At 37.1% G+C, this 27,094-nt stretch overlaps 3 protein-coding genes across 3 annotated transcripts in view; 2 read left to right on the top strand and 1 right to left on the bottom strand.

Moving 5' to 3' along the window:
• The window catches only part of Naa15-16 (N-alpha-acetyltransferase 15/16), a 35,746-nt gene extending 12,565 nt beyond the window's left edge, over positions 1-23,181 (bottom strand). The window contains exons 1-8 of the mRNA XM_083037264.1: positions 23,001-23,181; positions 22,367-22,714; positions 22,146-22,280; positions 21,879-22,023; positions 21,527-21,784; positions 21,125-21,435; positions 20,753-21,034; positions 20,464-20,677 (exon numbers count right to left, since the gene is read on the bottom strand). Of these exons, the coding sequence (XP_082893390.1) occupies positions 20,464-20,677; positions 20,753-21,034; positions 21,125-21,435; positions 21,527-21,784; positions 21,879-22,023; positions 22,146-22,280; positions 22,367-22,714; positions 23,001-23,057 (1,750 nt within the window). The 5' untranslated portion in view covers positions 23,058-23,181. The remainder of the gene's footprint in view (positions 1-20,463; positions 20,678-20,752; positions 21,035-21,124; positions 21,436-21,526; positions 21,785-21,878; positions 22,024-22,145; positions 22,281-22,366; positions 22,715-23,000) is intronic.
• On the top strand, positions 6,268-19,600 carry LOC145935713 (uncharacterized). Its single transcript, XM_083037263.1, has 2 exons — positions 6,268-6,494; positions 16,235-19,600. The coding sequence occupies exon 2, from the start codon at positions 16,235-16,237 to the stop codon at positions 19,418-19,420; it is 3,186 nt and encodes a 1,061-aa protein (XP_082893389.1). The 5' UTR covers positions 6,268-6,494; the 3' UTR covers positions 19,421-19,600.
• Positions 23,182-24,025: 844 nt separating the features above from the next.
• On the top strand, positions 24,026-26,823 carry Polr3c (RNA polymerase III subunit C). Its single transcript, XM_083037306.1, has 8 exons — positions 24,026-24,115; positions 24,409-24,606; positions 24,757-24,875; positions 24,974-25,110; positions 25,249-25,663; positions 25,739-26,101; positions 26,220-26,580; positions 26,663-26,823. Exons 2-8 carry the CDS (start codon positions 24,463-24,465, stop codon positions 26,795-26,797), a joined length of 1,674 nt encoding a protein of 557 aa, XP_082893432.1. The 5' UTR covers positions 24,026-24,115; positions 24,409-24,462; the 3' UTR covers positions 26,798-26,823.
• The last annotated feature ends 271 nt before the right edge of the window (positions 26,824-27,094 follow it).

Below are 27,094 nucleotides of genomic sequence, written 5' to 3'. Positions count from 1 at the left end.
GATTGAAGAAAAGAAATCAAATGAAAGTTTCTCTCTAAGAACGTGATATTTTTATATTTGAGAAATTTTGCACTTTATTTTTAAAATAAAGTCAGTTATTATTATTATACTGTACACACATGCAGCATGACAATACAAGGATGAAACTTTTCGATAAATCGATTGGATGTATGAAAAAGTTACAAAATTTAAGGATTGTCCTACATACGTATTAATGGCATCCGTCGCTATTTTCGAGATAAGAAATAGCACACGAGCTGATGCTAATTTAAAAAATGCTTAATAATCGAATTGCATTTCTATTTCCCATCGAAAACGTGATGTCCGATAATCGCCGACTTTGTGCTCAATCAATCAAAATCATGTCACAGAACAGATGCACGTGTCGCGCTGCGTGCGTAATATTTTCTTCGCGATTATTACAGCTTATACGCATAATACGATTATGCATAATATCCTAGATATTCTACTACATGAGTGTAACTGCGACTATAGAGACACACGTCATAGTAAGTTGTGCTAACGATGAATTAGCAGAGATTGCATCATTCCTCGATCTTATTATGATTACCAAGAATTCTGAATTTCCTTAAACACGTTTCGCGTTTAATTGGACGCTAATCGTCCAAGTAATGCATAAAAGACAGATATGACCTCATCGCGAGTTGCAAATGGCAATCGTCGTTATATTTTAATCATCAATAAGACAATAATAGAATGATATATAGCTGGACGACTAAATAAGTCAATAGTTTTTACAACTGCTAATCAACGAACCATCAGATTATTACTGAGATCATATATAATTAACCGCGATTTAATTACTCGTCATTGTCTACATCGAAATGTCGTAATAATTCAAGGTATTAAGATGTAATTATTCGTTAAAAGACACATAATTCGATTTTCATAGTTTTCATTTTTAGTCGATTATCTTCAAATAATTCCATTAGAAAGTCAGAAATAAACTAATCGAAAAATAATTTAATTAATTACTACACGGAGAAAATTTTCTCTTAGAATTTACCCTGAAAATTATGGTAATCATGGGACAATTTGGTATATGGAAAGAATTTTATGAGAATTTCTCTGATTAATATTTATTACAATAAAAATAATAATATCTATCACAGTAAAATATAAAACATGTTTGATTAATTTTACTAAACTGCATGGTAAAATTACTCCAACATGTTTTATATTTTAACGTGTAGATATTATTATGTTTATTGTGATATATAAATATTAATCAGAGAAATTTTCATCAAATTCTTTCCACACCATATTGTCCCACGATTACCATGATTTTCAGAGTAAATTCTAAGAGAAAATTCTCTCTGTGTATAGTAATAATAATTATTGGAAAATTAGACATCATTAACATAATTTGTTTCCACAAGAAATTCTATCGATACATTTGAAATGCTGATTGTCGCAACATATTTAGCATCAAACGTAAAATGTACCTCTTGATATTGAACGCGATTCTGATATGAAACTGACAAATTAGATGGTCGCTTGCAGCGTTAATTGCGATGCTAGATAAAAGTGAAAACACGCGGATCTCGTTTCTTGCCTGAAATCTTGATGAATAAAAGCAAATGCGAAGAGAGTGCATGTTCAATTTACAGTTTCCACGTCCCAGATAAGTAACACAGAGACATAAAGCCTCGATTAAAGGCCTTAATGCACGGCACACGGTCACAAGGAGCAACCTTTTCGCCGTGATCTTGAAATTAACTAATTCGGCCCACTTCCCAGGAGGGCTCGTTAAGATGCGCGAGAAAACGCCTTTTCACTTTCGTGTAAAATCGCGGGAAAATAAAGGCGCACGATATGACGAACAATAGGCCGTACACGTCCGGCAAAAAAATACAGATCGCTTGTGTTTGAAAGCGTACACCGTACTGCAAGTGTTGTATCCGAAACGAGTAAAGTGCATAAATTTACGACACACAAGCGATAACATTTTACCAAGTTTGAGAGGAAAAGAATTTGTGTTTGCTAATTGTGATTTGGTAAATTTAATAATTCGTAGAAAATATTAACATTACAATTATTTTAATAGTCAAAAGGGAAAGAGAAGTGTAAATTTCCTTTAATTGTATAGTTGTAAAGAGCGAAAAGAACAGAAAGTAGAAAAATCGTCAAGCGTTATGCTATTCATCTGATATATAATTTTAGTTGTATAACGTTTAGTTGTATAACGATTCGTCGTATATATGTATATTTATATATGTCATGCGTTTCGCACAACCATGCACAATTGATTCAAATCGGATATGTGTGTGCGACATACATATTATGCAGCTCAAGTTTTGCCATCAAAGTTAAATACTGAAATTAAATTAATAGCGTGTTAACGCTTATTAGAAATAATGATCGCGTCAAAGCGCGACGGTGTGGGAAGTGAAGACATTGAAAGTTACGATTTCACTATGATCTTGAAGTGTCATATCTCAACCCGATTCCCAGGAAGCACTTGGGAGGAAATCTTTCGAGTGATTTTCTCTCTCGCGATTTCCATTTACACTTTCCAAGCGCATACCCGCTTCTAGTCTAAAATTTAAGAGCAAAAGGTCGATATAAATCATATTAAATACAATGGCGCGTTAGAAGGTGAAGTTAATTCGACGAGATTACACATCAGCGAAATTGTTCCCGTCAATCGCGCGTATTAATAAGCACGAAACTAAGGTTGACTGAAACAATAGGGAGATTATATCTATACCCTTTTAAAGTTTATGCTCGTGTCTCTCGTGTACACTTTTAATAAAAACTAATAACTCCCGACTTTAATAAAATTGTTCACTTTATATGCATAGATCCCCTATAGCCATGTAACCGTGAAGTGTCACTAAGCCTCAAAATCATATTCAGCGAACCATATTGAACAAATTAACATGGATAACATCTCTTTGATTTCACGATTGAGTGGAAAAAGATTACTCCTTTTGACCAATGCCCTGATTTAAATGTCTCGTTTAATATCGACGTTAGTTCAGAAAGTTCTAAATTCGAATATAGGTCAACTAATAGCAATCATCAATAATAATATTCAAGATGATAAAAATATCACGTCTGTCAAGCAATTAACATTGTAAAAATGCTAAATATATATAAATTTAATAATTAATTATTTTCTAAAATATTTCTTAATACAGATTATTTTGCAACAGATGATTAAAATATAATGACAAAGTACATTAAGGAAATAAATGATTGCGATCGTAACCCGGGACGATCTCATTTTAACACGCGATATATTCTTTTAGGGTCATCTTTTTCTTCCAAGTAGGACAACTCGCGATCAATCTCTCCGAGATATTAATATATATTTCTCTCGACCCCTGAGAATGCAAAAAAGATTGCGCCCGGACGTTTTACAAAACGCGCTTAAAAATTTTGTAAGACGAAAGACGACGTATGTCGACCTTGATAATGTCACAGATCTCTTCTTTCGATGAGTCACGCGCGGTCAGACAGAGTTCGAAATAAACGCGCCGTCGTTTACGCAAAATTTCCGACGATCGTAGTGGCGATTTTTCTTCGAAGTGTGATCTCCTTTCATCACGAGTCTCTCTCTCGCGAACGACTTTGCTCGCTGAATCAAAACGTTCGTGGGAAAAAAACAGACATGTAAATGAACGTGTAAAATGAATGATATCTTAAAAATATCTTTTCATCATTCAGGAGGATGTGCGACCGCATAGATGCATCAGAAAAGACGTCACAGTGACGACTTGCATGATTTGAACGATGCCGTCACAGTCGAGAATATAATGATGACGTCGCGAAAGAATTGTAAAAGGAACTATAATTGATTACCGAGAGAAGCGCGATCTCGCACGTCTCTACAAATTTGGTCGCGTGAAAAGATTAATCGTATTAGATGCGGCATTGACAGCAAATAGTCGTCGGCGATCGAGCAAATCGATTCGATTTGGTTTGCTCAATGTGAAAAATACGGCATTGAATGAAGCAATAGAAGCCACAATAGTCGAATAATAGAACCCATATCTTTTTTTTTATTATACGTATCATTTAATTATATGTATATATATTATTAAATTATATGTATATATATTTATTTAATTATATGTATATACATTTATTTAATTATATTTATAGCGAAAATATATTAGCTATGAAATTTTTGGCAATAAATCAATGTCAGTCGATACTGGTCAGTCTGATTTTTTCATGATTGCATATAACCCGACTAAACTTTCGTACATGTCCATATTTGCCGCGGGTGACTAGAATAATAAAGTATCGCTTCTTTGTATGCAAATAGGCTCGTATTTTACCAATGTCTATTTTATAGTCTTGATTTTGGTATTAAATGTTCAGGATTCCCCATGCAAAAATTCCAGACTATATTTTTATATACAAGCGTCGAATAATTATTTCTCGCTATCGTAAAAAATTAAATAAATTTTTCTGAATTGCGACAAATGTTGAAATAATAAAAAAAACGCTTAAATAAAGCAGAGATATTCTTATGAAAATTCTCGATTTGCTAAAAAACCAACATCATATAGTGTTCTTTAATATAAAAATAATATATTCTAGTCGCAATTGTATGTATTTTGTGATCAATTGTTGTCACAATTAAAATAATGAGTATCAGTATGAAAACGTAATTTATAATTGATTTGACATCAATCTTATTTTTCTGCGAATATCGATGTACGATGCCACTCACGTTCATGCAAGGTGATTATGAGTGACACCATTGCTCATTGTCAGAGGATCGTTGTACCTATTTCTATACTCGTTCAAGACAAAATGTAGACACGATACTCGTATTGGATACTAAAGTGAATTAGATATGGATAAAATCGTAAGTTACGCACAGTGAATTCACTTTACACCGTTGTTATTGCATTCTAAGGGGCGTTGATATATCTGCAAATTACTTTCTATTAATGGACCATGACTTCTTAGTGAAAGGCGAGAAAGTTCTTATTTAAATGTAGACTTTATCAAACAATTGTATATCAGTTAATCATTATATAACAGATTATAATTTTAAAAATGTAATATATATGCATTAAACGAAAATTATGGCAATACGAATGTAATAACTTATACGTTCCAAACGAATAATATTTTATTACTATCCCACGAACGATCTCGTTTATTATTGAGAACTGACAGATTAGAAAATTAATTGGAGAGAAAATATAAAAAAACAGATTAAAATTAAATTCCTTCAGCTAAGCTCGTAGCGCAAGTTTTTTTTTTTTGCGCAGACGGCGTCATCCGGTAAGAAGTAGGTTTTCCCGCTTCCATTTCCTTCACGAACAGACGCGATCGTATCGCTCGTATAGACAAGTAAAGATCACCACGCGTCCGTCCGGATCCTCATCATCAAAATAACATAAAGCGCCAAAATTTGTTCAAAAACTAGCATCTTAATTTTTACGAGCACAACAATATGCATGAGCAATAAATTACCCATGCATATTTATAGCTTAAATGATCATTCGGCAATGAATATCCATATACGTCTCAGAAAGATCTTTTCCTGACGGCGAATAAATGTTTACATGTTTATTACATTTCAATTAATTTTGTTTTTCTGCGCGTACGCTATACGATCCTACGCGTTATTATGGAGAACGTCTGAGGAAGAAACGCAAGTAGAAAACGAGATAAAAAATCGGCGAGCAATTCAACACGATGGCGTCAAGTTTTATTGAAGTGTATAGGTCAATGATATACCTTATCCATTAATCTATGATCTCGGGTCATCGGAATGCGACGCATCGCGAAATTGATTGGCTCCAATCAGGCGCATCGCGAGCGTGATGCGCAAGCTAGAGGACTACCGGCCACTTGCGTGGGCAATGGAAGGGACAGACCTCTCCCGCAATCGTGATTCAGGCAGGTGAGACTGAAAGAGCAGGGAGGACCATGAAATCCACCATGAAAAAGGAAGGGCGAGGTAAGTGCGAACGGAACAGGACGATGGCTTTGGCCGGCAGTCGTAAAAGCGACCGGCGACATTGTACACACGCGGCACGTTCCTTTCCTTCGACGACGAGGCGCGTTCAGCAGACCGTGGTGGTAGCACACCGTAGTGAGGTGGTGCTTAGGTGTGCACCGGTGTCGGCTGTCGAGACGCAAACGTCGCGTCGCATCGCCTCGGTTGCGTCGCATCGCGGAGAGACCACAGAGAGTGGGACGACACTCTGGCGCAGGGCCAGTAGGATCCACTGATATAAAGATCACTGGTCACGCGGCGCAGGAAGCTATCGTGCATCGTCGTCCAAGTGCAGTGGGTGCATCTCGCGATACGTACACGGTTTCGCAGCAGCGTATTATAGTGTATTATGGGAGAAGGGATATATGCCGAAGCGGGTCTTCATCATCATTGAGATCTCTTCCGCGTGCACTCGTCGATACATGTGCCTAAAGCAGTCGGTTATCGTTTCGGAGCGCATCGAGGGAGATCCATCCAGCCGAGGACGCCGATTTACGACATTGTGAGTGCATTTTCGCAGTTGTCGCGAAAAAAAAAAAAATCCTTTTGACGTGCAATGAAGAAATATTTGATTTGAAAGATTCGGTGTACCACGATTAAAAGTTATAATGATTCTTTAGCCTCGTGTAAACTTATTTAATCACATGTGAGATAAAATTAGATGCAATATAAAATCGTGTTTGTTTTTCAAGCGAAGTAGTTAGATGTGAGAATATGTATTTCTTCTAATTTGAATTATTTAAATATAATAAAGTAATATCACTCTATTTCTCTCTTTAAAAAAATTAATTTATTTCAATATATCAAAGTGTTAAAAAAGACGTCAAGAAATGTATTTATTTGTAAGAATTAGAATTGGAGAGATAGTTATTCATTATTGCAATGCGTGCAGCAACATTCTCGTATATCTTATAGATGAAAAATTTCAAAATTTCTGATTTATTATTTGTGTTCTCCGATTATACACGATAATGTGTTCTCGATAATGCACAGTTAAACGTATATCCATATCCATTCTTCTTAATATGCGTAACTATGCCATTTATCTGACCGACACGAAGGTTTAGGAGGTCTTCCGAGAAACATTAATTATAAAGCACGGTCATCATGCGCGCCAGGATGTCGGTCATTATTGCATATCCATCGTCACCCGTAGGGAGAACGGGTTCTCTAATGTTTGTATGGGAAACATAACACTTCGATCAAATATTTTAATTTTTATCTCAATATAAAAAAAATTATGCGTGTCCTTTATATATAAAAAATGTCTCGAGATTTTCTCTAAATTACGCAGAATTTGGAAGACGTAACAAATTTTGTTTTATAAAAAAGATATTCTCGAAAGTTTAAGTTGTTTTCTGCAAACGACTTCCGACAGTCTTAATCTCTGTACTCGTATATTGGAAATTTATATTAAACGAGCTTATATCATACATAGCATAAAGTAGTGCCGTTCCCGCGGTACTCGCGTATTTTGCTCCAGGCTCTTAGAATATCCGGTTAACTGTGCGTTTGCGAAAGTTAAAGCTTCCGGTGACACTTTACCGCGGCAATAATATTATGCGTTTAATTACTTTCATCTCATTTCACATAAATTATAACGTACTATCGATAGCTGATCGCTTTCACTTTAAATCCGCCCGAGAAAAACATTCGGAAGTTGAATGAAATTCAAAGCGGATAATCAATAAATCACTTCTTTCAGCCGTTGAAAACATGCAATGATATGTTTTAAGGAAATTCAAAGATCGATGTTAATTTGCATCCTCGATGCGTCAATATTATGTATCTGATGCACGACAGCTTCTTCGAGACAGGAAAAAAAAATCGGTATAAATGGTGGTCTCTGGCAACCATAACGTGATCTGTTTACAATCCACTGTTAAGACCGGTTAGAGTATCATCATGCATGAGAGCGTTACATAATTTCGCGAATGCGCAAATTGATGGCGAAGCAAAGACAAAAATAATCGTGATGTAGAGTGAAATCGTTTAAAAATCATTTAAATCTTTTTCTTCAAAAGAAGTATCTTTCTTTAAGCCAAGGATTTGATTGCAGATATCAGTTAGAGATCGAATGCATCGTACTGATTGCACGGTATTTCTAGCGTAGCGCATAACCGCTTATTAAATTATGCAATTCGTGCATGAAATCATCGAACGAAAAAAATAGTAACCAGCACACAGAGAAAGTCGTGTGTCGCGTTTTTAGCGAGATCTACTAATGCTAACTTTTCGATTCCTCACTGAAAAAATACGTATTATCGAAGTATAAGTATACGGGGTTAGTATATCTTATTATTCGCAACAAATAATCGAGCATTTGTTACGGAATAATATGAAAGCTATTGATTTTATAGAACGCAATCGGAGAAAGGAAACGATTGTATCAATATTCGCGTCGAACGCTTCTTTTATCAAAACGCTAATAGAATCGCAATCGATAATATAATCGCTAATATAAAATAACGTCCCGCGTAGAAACCTCGCGCTGCTTTTACAGACGTACGTAAAAAGATTTAAGGAACAAATATATAAAATGCACGGTGCATTTCACGAGTACATTTCGATCATGGACCTTCGACAAGAGCAAATAAACAACATGGCGAACAGGATCGGCAACGGAACCTTGGGCGTGACCTTGCGCAGGTCAGTTTCCCCTTTCGTCCTTAATTGCAAGTACGACGTCTAAGTTGCAGCGAATGACTGACGTAAGCGTGGGAAATGCACACGAATGCGAAATGCAACGCGAGTAGAGGAATGCGGATAAAAATGGAGACTCGCGATAGACACGACGACGTATAGTAACACACAATCGTATTTGTCTGGATGCCCGGACTGTGATTCACCACGTGGGATAAACCTGTTCGAATTGAAATCCGGCGCGCGATTAGCGTCAGAAACGAGCCGATTAATATGAGAGAACAATCGACAGGAATTCCAGGAGTGACGACGAAGCGAATTCTGATGATCATATTTCATCGCCCGACTGTTTTGCAAACGCGATAAAATCGCGACACGTACGTCTTTCGTGTTAATTAAACAATCGTCCTTAAAACTTATACCATCGCAAGTATGCGGCGTTAATAACGACCGATCGAAAGGTGAACCATATCGGAAATATGTGTCTGAATTATAATTATTCTTTCCGAATGAAATCAGATATGAAAATTCATAGAATAGGACAAAGCATATTTTTTCTTTTTAAAATGAGAGATTCGGACCTTGCTTGTGAATTCATTTTCAATGTTTCAAAATTCGGGATGATCAACATTTTTGTTTTAAAGATGAAGATAAAGTCTGTAATATGGTTTCTCAAAGAAATTGTACTTTCACAAAAGAACGCAAATAATAACTTTACATCGCAAAGTACACTCGAGAGTGTTGCAAGATTTACAATTCTTATCTATCCTGAAGGTGAACGGTCGGACCAATGCGAGTTGAAAACATACGGAGCTAACCAGCTGATGAGATTAGCACAGATGTATTTATTGTACGAATTATTGCGCCACGAAGGTTTGCGGCCATTCTCCGAGCTTTAGTGCGCAAGGAACGTTGCGGTTTGAACCTGTTTCTTTGGATTTTTCGCCGATCGAATTTGGTCATCTGTTGCTCAAGGCATGAAGGTCATCGTGATTACGCGAAAGAATTCTTTGAAGAAGATTATTGTTAAAAATTGGGTATACTTTTAAGCAGATTTTTATACCCCTGAGAATCGACGATCAAATTTTCTTTTAAAAAATTAAAAAATAATTTTCGCAGAAATTTTTTAAAATTGTTGATTATTTCGCGTAATTTCATGTGGTAACTAAGAGATAACGAGATTTTATTGATAATATTTATGTGACTTGTATATGTTTCGATATATACTGTGTTAAATTTTTGAATGCAACCTAACAAGATCGTTTGGTATGATAAAAGCTTCCATTTGCTCGTTTTCGATACTGAATCGGAATGAAAGGCAAGGAAATCGCTTCGTGGTTCGAAATTGGCCCGTTAACCTTATTGAACGACGGGTGTGAACATAAACTGGTATCCATATTCGCCATCAACCATGTATTGCACTCTGTATATTCCGCCACTCTTGCACAACGCATATCGTAAGATTTATATGAGCATAAGATTGTATCGAAGGACTATCCATACCATGCAAATTTCATGGTGAACATGAAACGAGAACTATAAACGAGAACTATTCTCCATAACGAAATACAAGTAGTGAGTAGTGATTAGTCATTTTAAAAAATGCAAATAATCTGCTAAAATGATCAAATATACTATTTTACTACTTTATACGATTCACAACATCACAAACATGTATCTCCAAATGTCATCGCTACGATATTTCATCTATACACAAGATACTTCGATATTATATAATTAATACAAGAATTATTTTGACGAGCAATAAAGAATAATTTATCTCGGAATATTTTCCTCGACGAAACTTCCGGCCCGCCTTGACTATAATTCCATACTAGAAGGATAAATTACACGATTATCCAAATAAACAAGATCAAGATGAAGAAATAAAATCGCTCTGCAGAGCAAGAGTTACAATTAACTTATATAAGGCTCCTTTGAGTCTTCGAAACCTCTAATAACGAAGAAAGACATCGTATCTGTCATTCCGTTCCTACAGTTTCTGTCGATATAAACGGAAGAGGAACTTATTCGCGACGGAATTCCAGTCGTCGACCCGGGATAAGGAATACCATATATTCGTTTTACACTCGCACATTTATGCACGCCGTTAGGATTATCCCGCTGCGCGAACAATTACCGGTGAGAGCCACCTCAATCTCAAGAGCGAGATGCTTGCCTACGAGATGCGGTCGATGCCGTAATCCGTTGTGTGAGAGGTAACCCCGGGATGAGCGAGACGAGACGAGCAGATTATGCAAGTGCGCGCGGTCTGCCTCGGCGAAGCAAGCCGGTCAATGCCAAGGTATTCCACTCCTAGTGCTACTCTTCCCTGACGTTTCTACAGTGCCGATTACTTCTGGAGCCGGGGGATTTACCTCCAACTATAATATACGCGCCGATAATAATCGTCATTCGACACGATCCCGCACGAATCCTGACGTGACACAGCGTTTATTCATGGATCTTACCGCGCGATGTGTTGAACAATCAGACAATTGTAGTTGCTAAGTAATGGAATATTATTAGACTGGCGGAGCTAAATGAGCTTCATAATATTTTTCTGTTGAGAGCAGAATTTAATAATTTTTTAAGAAACCGATTGATTGATATGGCATTGATATCGTATCATTGATGTGCCAAAAGTAATTTATGCAACGCAAAAAAAATAAGATGTTAGATTCATGTATGAATGCTCTTTGGGGATAGAAGAAAGTAATCTATATACACAGAAGAAAGTGGAGTAATAACATATATCCAACATGCTAATTTAATTCACGACTACCTGTAGCTTGAGGCGATGTGTCAATATATGGCATCAAGTGCAGCGTGCTTATTGAGTATCTAGGTAACACAGATAATCAGACTTATCCTTGCCTCTGAAAGTGATAGAGATAATTTTCTTCGCATTCGCGTTTCAGTTTTCTCCGGGCTTTATCGTTCTTATGCGCGGGAGTTTGTAACAAATTGTATGTGCGTGTCTGTCAATAATCTATCGTGCAACCTATCGAATTATTCGAGCTATACGAATAAGGCGATTATGAATTGCTAATAGAAGATTGTTAAATAAAGAAGCAACCGCGCGAAACCCCAAAGGCGTGTCGCACAGGATGCCGTTAGAGTCAATTATCGATTTCCTGTGAACACAAAAAGGTGTGCCTGACCCCGGTTTCGAGTATGAGAGATGTACCCCAAAAGTTTCTATACGTGATATTGTAAAATCGTTATGCGAGCGAGCCGAAAGTCAGCGTCGAGGAATTAATTCTGCTCAGCGAGCACAACGCGAAACAAAAAGGAAAGTAGCTGAAAGCGTAAATTCGATTGGATAACGGATAGATCCGCGCGTGGTTCTTACATAGTATAAGTCGGCGCGTATAAGTTTATGTTACAAGATACTCGTCGATTATGATGAGGTGTATGATTACGAATAACAGAAATCAATGCTTTCTCTAGTCAATTACAAAATATACGAGAATACACGATATGTTTTTAATAATAACAAAATTAGAAGTGCTTCTAGTGCTTCTAATGCTAAAGTAACACTATAGCTGTAAATCATATATTACGATCGACCTGACAAAACAAATGATACCTATCTGATGAATCAACATTGAAGTTGTTTTGCAAAGAGATCTCGTTCCGCCACCCCGGCCTTTCACTTTAGCGGAACTAGTGCGATGGCTCAATGTCGTTTTATCGTAGAACAGTTAGCTTCGATGGTCCGCGTCCAAGGTCGACTTCCGTTATATTCCGAGATAATTAATTTATGACAGGGAAATTACACGTTCGAACAATTTGATGTATCGATTAAATATTAATTTTTCAACAAAAAAACGATCAATATTCTTTTGTAGAATAAAATAATAACATGTAACAAATATTACATGCATAAAATTGCATTTTATAATAATCGCAAAAAATAATTTATAAAATATAATATCAAGAAGCGAAATAATTATTTTCTTTTCAAGTTTTAAAACTGTCGCGTGACAAGCGTAATTATTACGTCTACTCGAAAAAGTTTCTAACTTTTTCCGAAACGATTTACTACCGGTCGCAATAGTCTAGACTCCAAACATTTATTAGAGCAAGTCTCGTAAAGGTAACGTAATGGCACCTGCCAACGGGAATCGCAGCAATCTTGCATCATGTCTCGAAAATCGTTCAACTTTCGTCTTACAGAATCAGGTCGCCTCTATTTTGGCTGATATATGATCTCTACTCATTCGCAATAATCTCGTTTACAAAGCTATTATATACTTTGTCAGGAATGCTGTGTGAAATACACACGGAGCGAAGAGAAGAAAAGATTGTTCAAAGTTCTCCGACACAAAATTCAAACATGTCCCACATACAGACAACAAAGTTCCTAAGTCAATATCGGATCTGGGTGTTAAAGTCAGTGAACCGTTTCAAGATCGCAATTTCGGTGAATGAACTGCCAAGAATTGCTTATTCAGCAAACTTTTATAAAGGAGAATCGCGTGTTGCGCCGACAAAACTAGACGGAGAGGCGGAATATACACTGTGGGTGTGATTTATGAGCATAACGCGTTTATATTGCCGGTATACAAAAAGGTTTTGTTACCGGATGGTTAGGCAATCGCGCGGATAATCCAAGCAAACGCACGCGATTCTTTCGCGGTTTGTCACGTGAGTATCGCTGTAAAAAGTAAGCAAATCGAATAACATCTCGGATTCCTGACAAAAGTGAAAGGATCCCGCGACATTACACGTTTATTGTACTTTTCGAAATTACGTGCCCTCCCTCCTGCCCTCTTCCCTCCACGCAAAGGTAGCGTAACCAGCCAGCGACGCTAAAATAATAGCACATACTAAGTATAACGATCTAATTATGATCGTTAATCGTACGAATCGACCGCGACTTCCTGCTTTCCATCGTGAAGCGTACACGTATCGCTATCGCCTGGTGGAAATGGGGGACCACCTTCCCCGACGAACGTCCTTGGGGGGCCCAGTACACCGAGAGAGAGAATGATGAAAATCCACCAGTCACGTGTACCATGCCGGTACGAGCGGTTATACCCGCGATTTCGTCAAAATCCGACACGTTTTTCCAATCGTATCATCGTAATATCGAAAACACGTGGTCGTTTATCAGGTGTGAAAAGTGGACGAGTGCATTTATGTTGGAGAACGCTAATTCGAAGACTTGTTTAAACGTGGGAGGATCACTTTACGCGACTTATCTGTACGATGCACGTCAAAATTGTTTGTCACGGATTGATGGAGAACGATCGAGAATCAATCCGTTCATGAAATGTATCGCGACACGACTCTGGATAAAATAGAGCATTAATTATTCGTTAATAATTCGTTAATAGTGTCGATTAAATGCCGGAAAGTGAATATACTAAATCGTAGAATAAATTCGCTAAAGTGTACAATGAGGGTGTTTTCGTCAATTTCGTCTGATTTATCCAAGTGTGATGCAGGACAATAAAAAATGATTTCATAAAGAAAATTCACCCTAGAGTTTTGACATTTGTATGTAATTTTGAAATCGTCTGCTTTCTGATATTTTAATTAATTCAGGAACTTGAATGATTCAAACATTCATTGTGATGAAAATTCATTGAAGATAATACTCTAATAAAATAGTGATAGTTATAAAAATTATATTGGCGAGAAAAATCGTCAATAAATATAATATCTATATATTTTATACTGTCTATGTTATATTTGTGATAAATCACGCGGAAAATTCCTTTCCACAGATGTTAAGGACATGTTGATGACTTTGATCACGTACATCAGTGATGGAGTATTATGTGTTTCATTGATTCCTTCTGCATGGATAAATGCCGATGTTCCGTCACGTAGTTCGCGTAGATTAAGTAGTTATTTGCGCGGAGAAATCGAGTGCACTCACGTAAGGTGTTTTACGTCTCTATCGTTGGACAGACCACCTTGCAGGTTCTCGGAAGAAGCGCATTATTGCGTGCGGCAGTTCAATTACAGCAATTCAACGACATACCAGAAATCCTGGTAAACGTTTGTCATATCATTCCGGATGCAGGGAGAAAGGTACAATTTAAATTTCGCGTCTATTTAACAAATACGATTTGGGATTCGTAAGAAAATCAATCGCAGATATAAACTTGAAAAAAAAAGTTTCTTGAAAATTAAAATTATATCGATTACTAAAATTAATATTTAACTTCAAGATTAATGTACAATTGTTGTGCAATATTTTTTACTGCTATTATACGAGCCCATATTTTAATCATATTACTTGCACAACGTTATTTATATAACGACTTTCTATTTATAGAAATTCTAAATTGACTGAATATATCAAAATAGCGTAGGACGCAGCCTTGGGTTGACGGATAAACGAAATCGGAGGAAACTAGAAAATTTTCAGAAAAGTGTCGAGATAGGCAAAGTGCGACGTCCGCGAGTCGGCTGTCGGAAGCGCATTATCGTTGCTCACGCTGGCGTTACTTCCGCAAATTTGCACGGCCACGTTGCAAATATTGCGGCAATGTGCTCGCATATGCCGCTAATGCATCGGTGAGCCGAGCATACAACGTGTATACCTACAGAAACCTACATTGCTCGCGCGTTCCAGTTTGTTACTCAGTCGCAAGTCATTACGAGAGTCGGCTGATCTACTCCGGTGACCCGTGAATGTTTGTCGACCGTTCACCAGATCGGTGAACAGATCGTTCGCCAGAGAAAGGCGTGGCACCCCCCTCAATATCGCATTCTCATATCACTGCAATCGGCGAAATTAACGAATTCTCCGAATGCACGAACAGAATCTCGGAATACTAATCGCACGATTTGCAAAGAATTCATCTCGCGACAGTATTGCTAACACATTTCAAATTGCATCTAATAAATGTCGAATTAGTCAGTATTTTAATATTTATGTTTAATTATGTATAATATTTATGTTAAATATAATTGAACATAAATATTAAAATATTGATAAAATATTATGTTTAATATTTATGTTTAATAAAATACATGTAGTATTCTCTATCCAGAGAAAGATGCTGAAAATATTTCAAAGATTTCTGGTTCTGACATAATTTCTATCAAATAATGATAGGGACGAGAATCATAACTATAGCATAATCCTATGTTCCCCCCCGTAAGAAATTAAATTGCGGGACAGTAATAATCTTGCCAGAACACGAATAAACATATACTTTGTTCGTGAGTTAATTGGTATTGTTACGCAATTAAAATCCTTGACATACGCTGAAAAGCGCGCGCTATATCTACTGACGTCTATATGTAATTCCGGTCATTGTAAATAACTGTTTTATGCCTGTGTATGTGTTTGCAAATCTTTTTACTGATCTATTAAACGCAGAAATCATTTCACGTAACATGTAGAATAAAGCGCGTTATTCAATTAGCGCACCGAGTCTGCATAATAAAATGCATTTCAAGATATTGCGTACTTTCCCGTTAGATACTATCTCGCGCGCACACGCGGAATAAAAATAATTATTCTCTAATCGCGAGGGATGAAAATACTATTCTCTGATCATGTTACAAAAATAAATACACGTATGTATAAATAAAAGCGAGGTGAATAATACGAGTGCTCTTTATTTTCAGATGACGCGTCTGATATCATTTTCACGGCTGTCACTGGCTCTAATACTGATAGGGACATGCGCGACGATAACGGAATCGTCGACGAGCAGGGTGCGAAGACATGTCGGTACCGGAGAATCTAGTCATCGATTGGTCAAGGAACACGCATCGAACGAGCGAGGCACGAGATGGTCGAGCAGCAGCACGACGAACAATGAGATCACCGCGGAACCCGGAAGGAAAGTATCTCACCGTTTGATCGGGGGTCACCTGAGAGTCGATACGAAACACCGTGACGGTGGCGAGTCGCTATGGGACGATGGAATTCTCATGTCCGCGGCCGGCAACGGCAAGGAGGGGAAAAGCCCTCGCAGCAACGACGACGAGGACGAGAAAAAAACGCTCTCTCAACAGGTCAAGGAGGGCAAGTACGGCCTCATACAGAACGAGATTTACGGCGACCGGCCGAAACGGCCCGGCATCATTAGTTACCTCGGCAATCCCGAAGTGCCGAAAGACACGATCGACAATCTGGGTGGTCTCGACGAGGAGGAGATCTGGCTGGCCGAGAATCATGTCCTAGTGCTGCGAGGCGGGAACTTTCCCGAGCACGAGCAGGACGGTCAAAAACAGAGCAGTGACAACCCGCAGCCCGAATGGCCGCCCATCGATGATTACAAGGCGCCCAAACGGCAGGTCAAGATACCAACGAGGCCCAAGGTACCGCCACCCTTTCCGGTACAGCTCGCGGACGGGGAACCGGTACGGATCTTCGGTCCGAACGGCACCGCGGAGGAGATTGGCAACGGCACCCTCGATTACAGCACAGATCCTCTCTACACGAAGGGATTATTACCAGGGGAGGGTCCGTTCTTCGCTATCACCCCGAACGGCACGATATTCACCCCGGATCTCGGTCCCCCGCGAAACTTCTCCATTGAGGAGAAGTCGATCAGAGGTAACAACGGCCAGGATAAGGGAGTAAAACCTGAACAACCGCCGTTCTATCACGCCATACCGCCCGGCGCGGTCTTCGTGGCACCGCCGGGTAATCAGTCAGATTACGACGAGGAAGATCAGTCCATTTATTATCCGCCGCCATATAGCTTCTATTATCCGCAAGATAATACGACAGCTGTACCGCCGGGGCCGCTGGTACCCGGCATCATATTGCCGCCGCCACCGGACTTCTTTTCCGCTCTGGACGACAAGAAGACGATCACGAAGAAGTACACGAAGCGGCCATCGACGACCACAACTTCGCCGAGGCCAACCTATCTGCCACCGAGAAAGTTTACGACTAAACAATATAAAGCTTCATCCGTACTGCCGAGCTCGATAATCAAGACAACTTCTTCTTCATCGATCAGCACGAAGGTGTCTTTCGGTCGTGTAACAAGTAGAAATGCGTCGGATACTTTTACACCTAAACAAAAAACTATGTCTAATGTAGAGATCACGACGCGGACTTCAGGAAAACCGCACACCCTCGAGAACACAGAGATATATACCATCAATTCCGTAAACGGAAATCAAGTATCTGAAGCGACGACCCAGCAGAAAGATTGGTCCACTTTGGTGACCAGCAAGGTGCCGGTTCTCGCGTATTATCCTTCGACCACGCAGCCTTCGCTGAAATTGAATCGACCAGTAGAGGTGACACCGGCCTCTATAAAGAGCATCATCACTACTAGTCAACCCGGTCGATCTCGCAATCATGCGTCTTATTACTTCTACGAGGAGTCGACCGACGACAATTCGGCAAAGTCGTCGCCCGTTTATTACGAAACTACTACCAAATCGCCGTACTACGACGCGGAGAAGTCGCAACCTCGACAGACCGAACAGAAGAAGCATTATTACACCGTCGAGACGATCGCGGCGGACGAGATCCCGAAGGATTACAAGGCGAAGATCATCGATAGCATCGTGAAGAACTCGCATACGTTCCAATACACCGACAGTTCAGAGGTCACGTCTCCAAAGTTCGACGCCAACTTGCCGCGGGATCAGAGCCAACATATGTTAGCCGACGAAGCGCCTGTGTATTATCAGCCCGTACCTGCGCATCCGCTGCAAACGTATTACACGACTCCGAAGCCGTATTATCATCAGACCACGAAGGCCAAGCCGATTTATCAATACAGTTTCCAGATAACGGATTATTCGAAACGCGGCGACAATCAGAGATCGCCGTATCACAGTCGAGAGCAACAGGACGTATACAATGAGTATCAGGACGTCAAGTCGAGCAATCAACAGTACGATTACGAAGATATCGATTCGCCTACGCGGCAACAACAGAAACGCATACCGTATAAAACGCAACATCCGGTGGTCTATCCCACAAGTACCGCCTATCCGATCGTAGACACGACGTCGAATCCGCAGCACGCGTATTTTACGCCGCAGGACGAGAAATTGTTGGACGACGTTACGAAAGAATACTTCACGATCTTCGGCAAGAAATTGTCGGACGCCAAAATATCGAGCACGACTCCGATCTATGGAAAGTCGAGCAGCATCACGGAGAAACCTGATCACAACGCTTACGTGTCGAACGTTTATAAGAATGATCGACCGTCGACTTACAAAACGCCCAATGTCAAAGTGCACTATGGCGACCAGTCACAGCGACCCTACTCCCTCAAGGACGATACCCTCGTAAATTACCGGAGGCCCTTGCCGCCGATCAATCGGGATAGCGAGTTCATCGAGGTAATCGAGCCTAAGCGTCAGCCGAAACAGCCGTCGCCTTTGGCGAGCTACGAATTGCGAACAGATAACTACCGGTTGCAAAATCAGGGAGTTCAACAGCACGGACCGACCTCTCGTTACCGAGTGCAAAACACGATACAGCCGACCAATCGGAATACCAACGATTTCTTGCCCCTTTCCCGGGAGGAGCTGGAGGACATTCAAGAACCCGTGTCGTTGCTGGACGACATAGAGGTCAATTATAGGAATCCGCGTCCGCCTATAAATCCCGATGCCGAATTCATCGATCCTGCTTCGCTCCAGGACAATCGTTCGGACAATCCGAACGCGTACTTCGCGTACCGATTACCCGGCGACGTCGGCCACTTTTACTTCCTGACACCGCGGGCGATCACGCAACCCCGGCCGGATCAGAATAACGGATACGTGTATCCGAAGCCGAGAGGACCGAGATTATTGAGACAGAGACGGCGCCAGGCTAACGTCTAACCGCGCATCATCTCCTCGCGCGTTTCTTCAACGGCAGTCGCACCACGATGCCATAATCTCGCGAATGTCCGGCGCGATGTTATCGTCGCGCGTGTACTATTAACATATTTATTGTATCTGTAAATACGAATTGTGTGACTAAGTTTAGATAATTATATAGTTACGCTGTTTTACGAGAAATGCTTAATTTATTACCGCAACCCCGATTCTCCCGCCCTAGAACGTATATATATTAGGTATGCGATTGCATTCGCGTGTGCTATTTGTGTTATGCGCGTATCGCGCATTTACACATTATCTGTGATTAATGATGAAATATTACATGTACATATATCTACATAGTTATGACATTAGTTGACCGTCTAATGCGTGCGCTTTGACGGTAGATAATGGCGCTGTTTTGCGAATTTTTTTTCTAGAATTGTTCTCTATCTATATATGCCAAATAAAATTAAATAAAATGAAAGATATATTAAATAATAAGTATTGACGCGAATCTCTATCCGAGATGCAATTTGAGAGAGTCTTAAAGAATTTTTTTTACATGAATTAATATACATATCATCCCGAATATACTAATATGTTTAATAAATTATATCATATTAATGATACTACTTGTAATTCTTAGTGTCATTTAAGATATTTTTCAAATATTGTACCAATATGCCAATAAAAATCACAATTGCATTCAATTGCAATATAATATTACTCAATTAGAAAAACGTTATATACAGTTTCTACACATTATTCTAAATATTAGAATGGTTGACAAATATAGTAGCAGCAATATAGTTTTGCATTTTCTTAAATTATTACATGCTCCTATATAGTAAGCACATTCATTTTTAACTTTAATTAAATGTTTATGAAAAATAGATCAAAACTGTTCAGGAAGTGACGATAGATACAATTTCAACTCTTTCGATGTCAATATTATTATTAAAATATATCTCTCTGATATTTAATTTATTAATGATATACGCGAAAAAACGATCATTTATCATTATAAAAGACATATAATACAAATAGATAATAAGACTCACCAGTGTCGATCTCTTGTGTCTGTGCTGGATCTGGCAAAGGATAATCATGCAGTCGCAAGTAGACTTCCATTGCACATTTCGCTGCTTTAAAGTAAAACGGATGAGCTCGTAAAACGTCCTCTAGCCTCAAGAGACCCACATAAGATCGTAACGTCATCTTCCGCATGCAATATGTATGAAAGTCGAATTGATCCTCTATGATTTCCGAAAAATGCTGTAAATAATAGCAACATTATAATAGCAGATTATACATAATGTACATTTCAAATGTATAATATATACAACTTACCCTATCAACTTCATGACATTTTTTCAATGCCTCTCCATATTTTCCAAGGCGTTTGTACGCGTTTGCTGCTTCTGTTTGAATCCACATGCACTGCATCTCATTTAAGTTTTCCATAGCTAAAACTCCTTCTCTCGTGAATTTCCCACATGTCTCTTCCGCTTCTTTTATAAGATTCGCACGAAGCATATACTTGGCACATTTAGAGTTAATATATCGATCTGCTGTGTCTAATCCCTGCGCTTCGTCAAGCCACTTATAAGCTTCTTGAACGTTTCCCGCATGCTATCAAAATATAAACAAAAATTTTTAGATTACATTTCTTCTTATTCCTTGCAATTAAAATGTGTAATTGAGATAAGTATAAAATCTTACTTTATAAATGCGTCCTTTGGTAACAAAAAGTTCTATAAGTGTAGGAGTATGATCGATGGCAGCATCAATTTCAGTTAATGCATTTTCTGTTTGACTGAGATAATCGTAATGTTGTGCTAGGTAATAATACGTCCACAATAAAGCAGATGCTGGTTCTCTTGGATTATCTTTTTCTTGATCACTAAAATGGCCGTGAAGTTTTAACGCCTCCTTGTATTGTAGAAGTAAAGATGATATGATTTCGACCTTTTCTTTATCAGTATATAATGAACGAAGATTCACGAATAACGGTGGCACACCTTTATGAAGCCCTGCAAAAAGATCAATTTAATTAAATATATATCATGTATTTTATGAAAGTCTCGTTTAAATAAATAACTATATATGCAGAAAGAAAATTACCTTTCCGTAAATATCGATCAACTAAAACTTTAAAGTCATCTGCTGACGCATGATTGAGTTGCAAACGGCGCGGCGCTAACGCTCGAGGGAAGAGCTCTTCATATCTTTGGAGCATATGCAATGTTTCACTTGGTGAGGTATGTCTTTCAGCCTCTGCTAGCCTAGTATAATATGTTGTGTTTTCGGGGTTAATATCTAATAACTCCTTGTAAACTTGTTCCGCTTCTGCATACTGCTTTAATTGAAGTCTTAGTTTACCTGAAAAAAACAAACAAAAAATATATTTTAGAAAATTTGATTATAGGTAATGGATATTAGGAAATTTTTATAAAAAAAATATATTGCAATATACCGTAAGTCTCTTTCACAGTGACCTTGTCACAAATTTGATCACTATACTTGTCTAAATGTTTCAACGCTTGTTCGCATTCTCCTGATTCCTGGATGACCATATTTTGATACAGTAGCAATTCACTATGTTCATAATCATAACAAATCTGCACATATTACAAATATTTCTATTACATCTTTTTTTTTTACTGTATAAAATTAATTGTTGTATTTATAAAAATTTTTATATATTTATATGTAATATATTATATGTATATATAATACATACCATTGGAGAATTTCGAAAAGTATCTAAAATTTTCAGTGCCATCTCATAATCTTTCAACAAATGATACGAAATAGCGAAACCAATCCAAGAAGCTCGTTGAGTAGGACGTAACATAAACAACTGATATCTAGTATCCTAGAAAGAGAAAAAAATCAATTGAAACATACAATTACAAAATACAATAAAATAGCAAACAAAACAATGTACTCTGAAGAATTTACCTTATAGCCCTCCAGATCCCGCATTTGAATTTGAAGCAACGACAAATCCCTAAGAATTTGAATATTATCCTTATCCCATTTGAGCGCATTTCTATAACATTTGATAGCCTCATCGTACTTCTTGTCAGAGCGCTGTAGGAGACCGTAGACATGCCAGCAAACATGGGACTGTAGGTCATTTCTGAGGCCACGACGTACATGATCGTAAGCTTCATCTTTGCGTCCTAAGCAGTTCAGTGTGAGACCTTTCATCGCCAAGGTCTCTCCATGTTCGCTGAACTTGGGATTTGACAGGATCTGCTTCGCAAACTTCAACCCATTTTTGTATTGCTTGTGTTCGTAGCATCTCTGTAAAGAAATACGCCTGGTGTGAAGAAGCAGGATGTACAGCAGGGTTAAAAGGAACATTCGAAGCGTTTTATTCCATATTTCGTGGGAGATGGTCGCAGAATGTCGCCGAGCGAAACGACTTTTCATTCATAACGTTAAGCACGGCTTCGCGTACCGCGATCGCCAGTGAGTTTTTCCCATTTTTCCCAAAGAGTGCTTTATCATTAGAGCATGATGAGAGAGTGTACCCTATTAGCCGAAGAGTGGGGTCCAAAACAGAATATTTTGATCGGCGGTTACTCACCAGAATTCGCTTAAACAAGGCATTTTCTTTTGGCGGCAACGGGTTGCTGGAGGGCATTTTTGTATAACTACAAAAATAGGGGGCTTTTATCCACCCGGTAAACTTAATTTTCACCACAAAACCTCGTGGCCACAAACGAAGAAGTCGATCTTCGATCACGTGATCATCCGCGACAATGATGTTCCGCCGGAAGTGCTGCCGCCACGGTGCCGCAGATTTCGAATAGTCATACAATTATTATCAATTTTTTTCCATCGCCATTCATCAATATTTGTCTATGTATTTATATGTATATAAACACATGTCAGAAAAAAATTATTTCTGACTAAATTATTTTTTTCAAATTTTTTACTTCAAAATAAATCAAGTCCACTATGATGTATGCGTTCATTACTATATTTTTATTAAGTTTTTAAATTCAATATATAAGAATAGATTTCTGATTATGAGTCCTAAGTACTTAATATTAATGACATAAAGGCATTTCCGAGAATATCTTAATTGGCACGGTTATTAAAAATATCATACTAATATTATATATACTAATATAATATTTAATAAAAATTATTTACCAAAGGGTCAGCAAAAGTGACAAACTCTGAATTGATTTAGGAAATTACGCTCGATGACAGTGCAAAGCTTCGACTCAGGGTTATTAATGCTGATTGTGAGATATAAATCAGTTTTTTATAATAATATACATATTCATAACACATACGAATATCGTTTCATGCTCGTGCGAAGGTGAGTCGAAAAATTCTACCTGTAAGATAAAGTATTCAATTAACCAATCAAGACACAGAAAGCTTTACTCCTTTTGATCCGATTGGTCAAAACAGTCTAGTCCAAGTCCAGTCTTCAATCGTGTTGTGTCTCCAGTTGTGTCCAGAAAACACGAGCATGATTGGCCGCATTCAGCAGACTCAACAGTTGAGCAATTTTCCGATGTCATTCGATGCTGATTGGCTGGATCTGAAAGTAGAAACCAATCACGTTCGATTGCTACTTAGCGGTTGAGTCTGCTCAAGTCTGCTAAATGCGGCCATTGTTTTTTATGTTTAGCATGCTTGGCGTCCTTGGCGATGATGAAGATAGAGGTTAGAACAGTTTCTTAAGTAAGTTAATAAATATATATTGTTGTAATTCATATTTATATAATAGAATTTAATGTAAAAGAAGTTAAAGAAATGTAAACTTCCAAAATTTTGGAAAATTGTTTTCAGACAATTAACAAAACACATCTTTCTGCTAATTTAAATACTTGATTGATATTGCATTCACATGTGCATAACAAAAAATTCGGCTCGAGTAACTGAGCTCCAGTGTGAATTAGACATTGTTGATATGTTTTGATCTCTTCGTCTCTTTTGTTTTAAATGATCTATTAATATTAAATGATTTGTTTTAGGCATCCAACTTACATATCGAATGTATGAATGAGAAGCTTATGTAAATTATAAACATGAAGGACTATCATAGCAAATTATGTATGCTATTATTAGAAGAATATTTTGGATCTATTGTACAATGTATAGGAAATAGTTTGTTATATGGCACAAAATCGTTAACTATTATAAAGCTTGATACACAACTACCATTAATAAAGGTAAACTTTTGTATAAAATACTAAATACTAACAAATTATTGCTGCACAAAATTTATTAGATTTTTTTATCTACTATTAATATTTTGTATTTATTAAGAATTTTTTTTTCTTTGATATATGTATTCTTATGAATAATTTTATCACTCTTAGGTAAAAGAAGGATTGTGTGTCCTTATAAAATTTGGCTTTGTCACTTATCAACATAATGAAAGAGATATTCAATATACCCTAAACTGCAATAAGATTATTATTCTTCTTCGTTATCCAAGGTATTCTTATTTATCAAGTCAAATAAGCATTTTATTTGTAAATATGATTTGTTTGATATATTATAGAAACATTATTTATTATGAACATTATTTATTAGATATATGCTGTTTGCAAAAACTTACTGTGGAGATGAAGGTGAAATCATGTTTGAAGAAGTATTAAAGCATGGATATATCACAGCATCTGAAGTCATAATAAAAACATATAAACGAATTGAGGAGACACATTCTAAATGTATGTATAATTTAGATATAGATCTTTGTTTATATATATATATATATTTTTTTTTAATATTTTCTGATTTTCTATCTTTTGTAACATAATAATTTTTATAAAGGATCTGTTGTGTCAATAATCCAAATATTTTTTTAGGTACTGAGCAAGTTTCTATCGAAAATTTGAAAAATACGTTTGAGTTGTTGGTAAAAAACCAATTTTTAATGCACAGCACATCCTTTAATACAACGGCAAAAAATACTAAAAAACCCAATAACTTACCATGTCTTGATTTGACAGACCAAGTTTTAATGCATAGCACATCCTTTAATACAGCAAAAAATTCTAAAAAACCCAATTATAACTTACCATGTCTTGATTCGACAAACCAAGTTTTAATGCGTAGCACATCCTTTAATACAACGGCAGAAAGTACTGAAAAACCCAATTATGACTTACCATGTCTTGATTTGACAGCCATTTCTAAAATGTTGCAAGGACAAAACGCCAATCCTGGAGATAATGAACTGTATTGGCAGGTCAATTTTGACCGATTTACACAAGATTTTAGGTAAGACTATTAATCTATATTTCCATTAATTCTGAAAATGTCAATATATAACTTTTATATAATTTTGTTTATTAGAGATAAAATTGTTATATCAGCCATGACTGAGAGATTTGACAAAAATGCTGGAGAATTAATGAGACAGTTGATCAATTTGATGTATTTGCGTACTGCATCTTGGGAAGCTACATCAAATCCAATCCCATATACTGAAATAAAAGAGGAAATTAAAAAATTGAATTATTCAGAACTCGAGCAATATCTTGCCGAATATCTGCGACTTATAGAAGAAGATAGTAGTCAATTTATTAAACGAGTTGGTGATTCTGGTGGTGGACAATACAGTATTAATATGAAAAATGCATTTAAACAACTGGTGTGGACAACCATAGAAAGTATCGTAACAGAAAGATTTGGTTCCAAAGCTGCAAGAATTTTCAGGTAAGGATAAAGGATAAATATTCAATACTACAAGTTTTACTTTACATTACTATAAAAAAGAACAAATTACATAATTTTAAAAAATATTAATATATATATTTTTTTTTTATGATTATAGATTAGTGCGCATTAAAAAAAATGTTAATCTAGACCAAATTCAGCAATTGGCAATGATTCCAGCAAAGGAAGCTAAATGCTTAACATATATTTTGGTACAGGAGAATTTTATACAAATGCAAGAGGTAAAGAAAATTGGAACTTGGACAGCACCAACGAAAGGACCATTCCACTTTTATATTGACCTGACAAAAGTTGTTCAAATGGAAATTGAGCATTGTTGCCAAGCATTGTATAACATTATAAAAAGGCGCGACCATGAATTAAGCAGTAATAAACGCATGATAGAGAAACAATTAAGAGTACAGATACTTTCTACTAATATGAAGGAACATGGTGCTACGGAACAACAACTGGCTGATGTAATATATTAATACATTGTATATTTATATAGAGATAAAGAGAATTGCAAACTAATAATGACAAAATGTTTTTTCTTTATAGGTTGCAGAAATGATGACGCCATCTGAAACTCAACAACTTGAAAAAGCACAAAATGCAATCAAAAAATTGAATGGTACAGAGTTACAAATAGATGAAACCTTATTCTTATTAACGATGTATTTTCGATATCATTAAATTAGAAAACTGTTGTGCTTTTTTAATATCTCATTTTTTTTTAATAAAATGTGCGCATGTAAAAATGAAACTTGCATTTATTCATTTATATAGTTTATATTTATTTATATGTAATAATGATTACGCTTGTAAAATACAAACAACAGAGTACCTAGCTTTCAAATTATTATAATAAATATAATCATATATTTATATATTTTTATAATAGTGTACTGCTCTCTATTGTGATACAGTGCGTTTGATGTTTCTATCTATGAGGAAAAGTCATTTTGGGTGATGTTAACATAAATGAATAAT

This window comes from Prenolepis imparis, unplaced genomic scaffold, assembly GCF_030444845.1.
Source record: "Prenolepis imparis isolate NDT839.2.m4 unplaced genomic scaffold, iyPreImpa1.0 SCAF_4, whole genome shotgun sequence".
Classification (NCBI taxonomy): Eukaryota; Metazoa; Arthropoda; class Insecta; order Hymenoptera; family Formicidae; genus Prenolepis; species Prenolepis imparis.
Note: the sequence above shows the minus strand (reverse complement) of the source record. Positions and strands in the feature narration are given on the sequence as shown.

Coding starts and splice junctions, on each gene's coding strand:
- LOC145935713 (XM_083037263.1), top strand. CDS start 16,235: ATGACGCGTCTGATATCATTTTCACGGCTGTCACTGGCTCTAATACTG.
- Polr3c (XM_083037306.1), top strand. CDS start 24,463: ATGAAGGACTATCATAGCAAATTATGTATGCTATTATTAGAAGAATAT. Junction 24,876..24,973: donor ATTCTTCTTCGTTATCCAAG/GTATTCTTATTT, acceptor ATTATTTATTAG/ATATATGCTGTTTGCAAAAA. Junction 25,664..25,738: donor CGATTTACACAAGATTTTAG/GTAAGACTATTA, acceptor TTTGTTTATTAG/AGATAAAATTGTTATATCAG.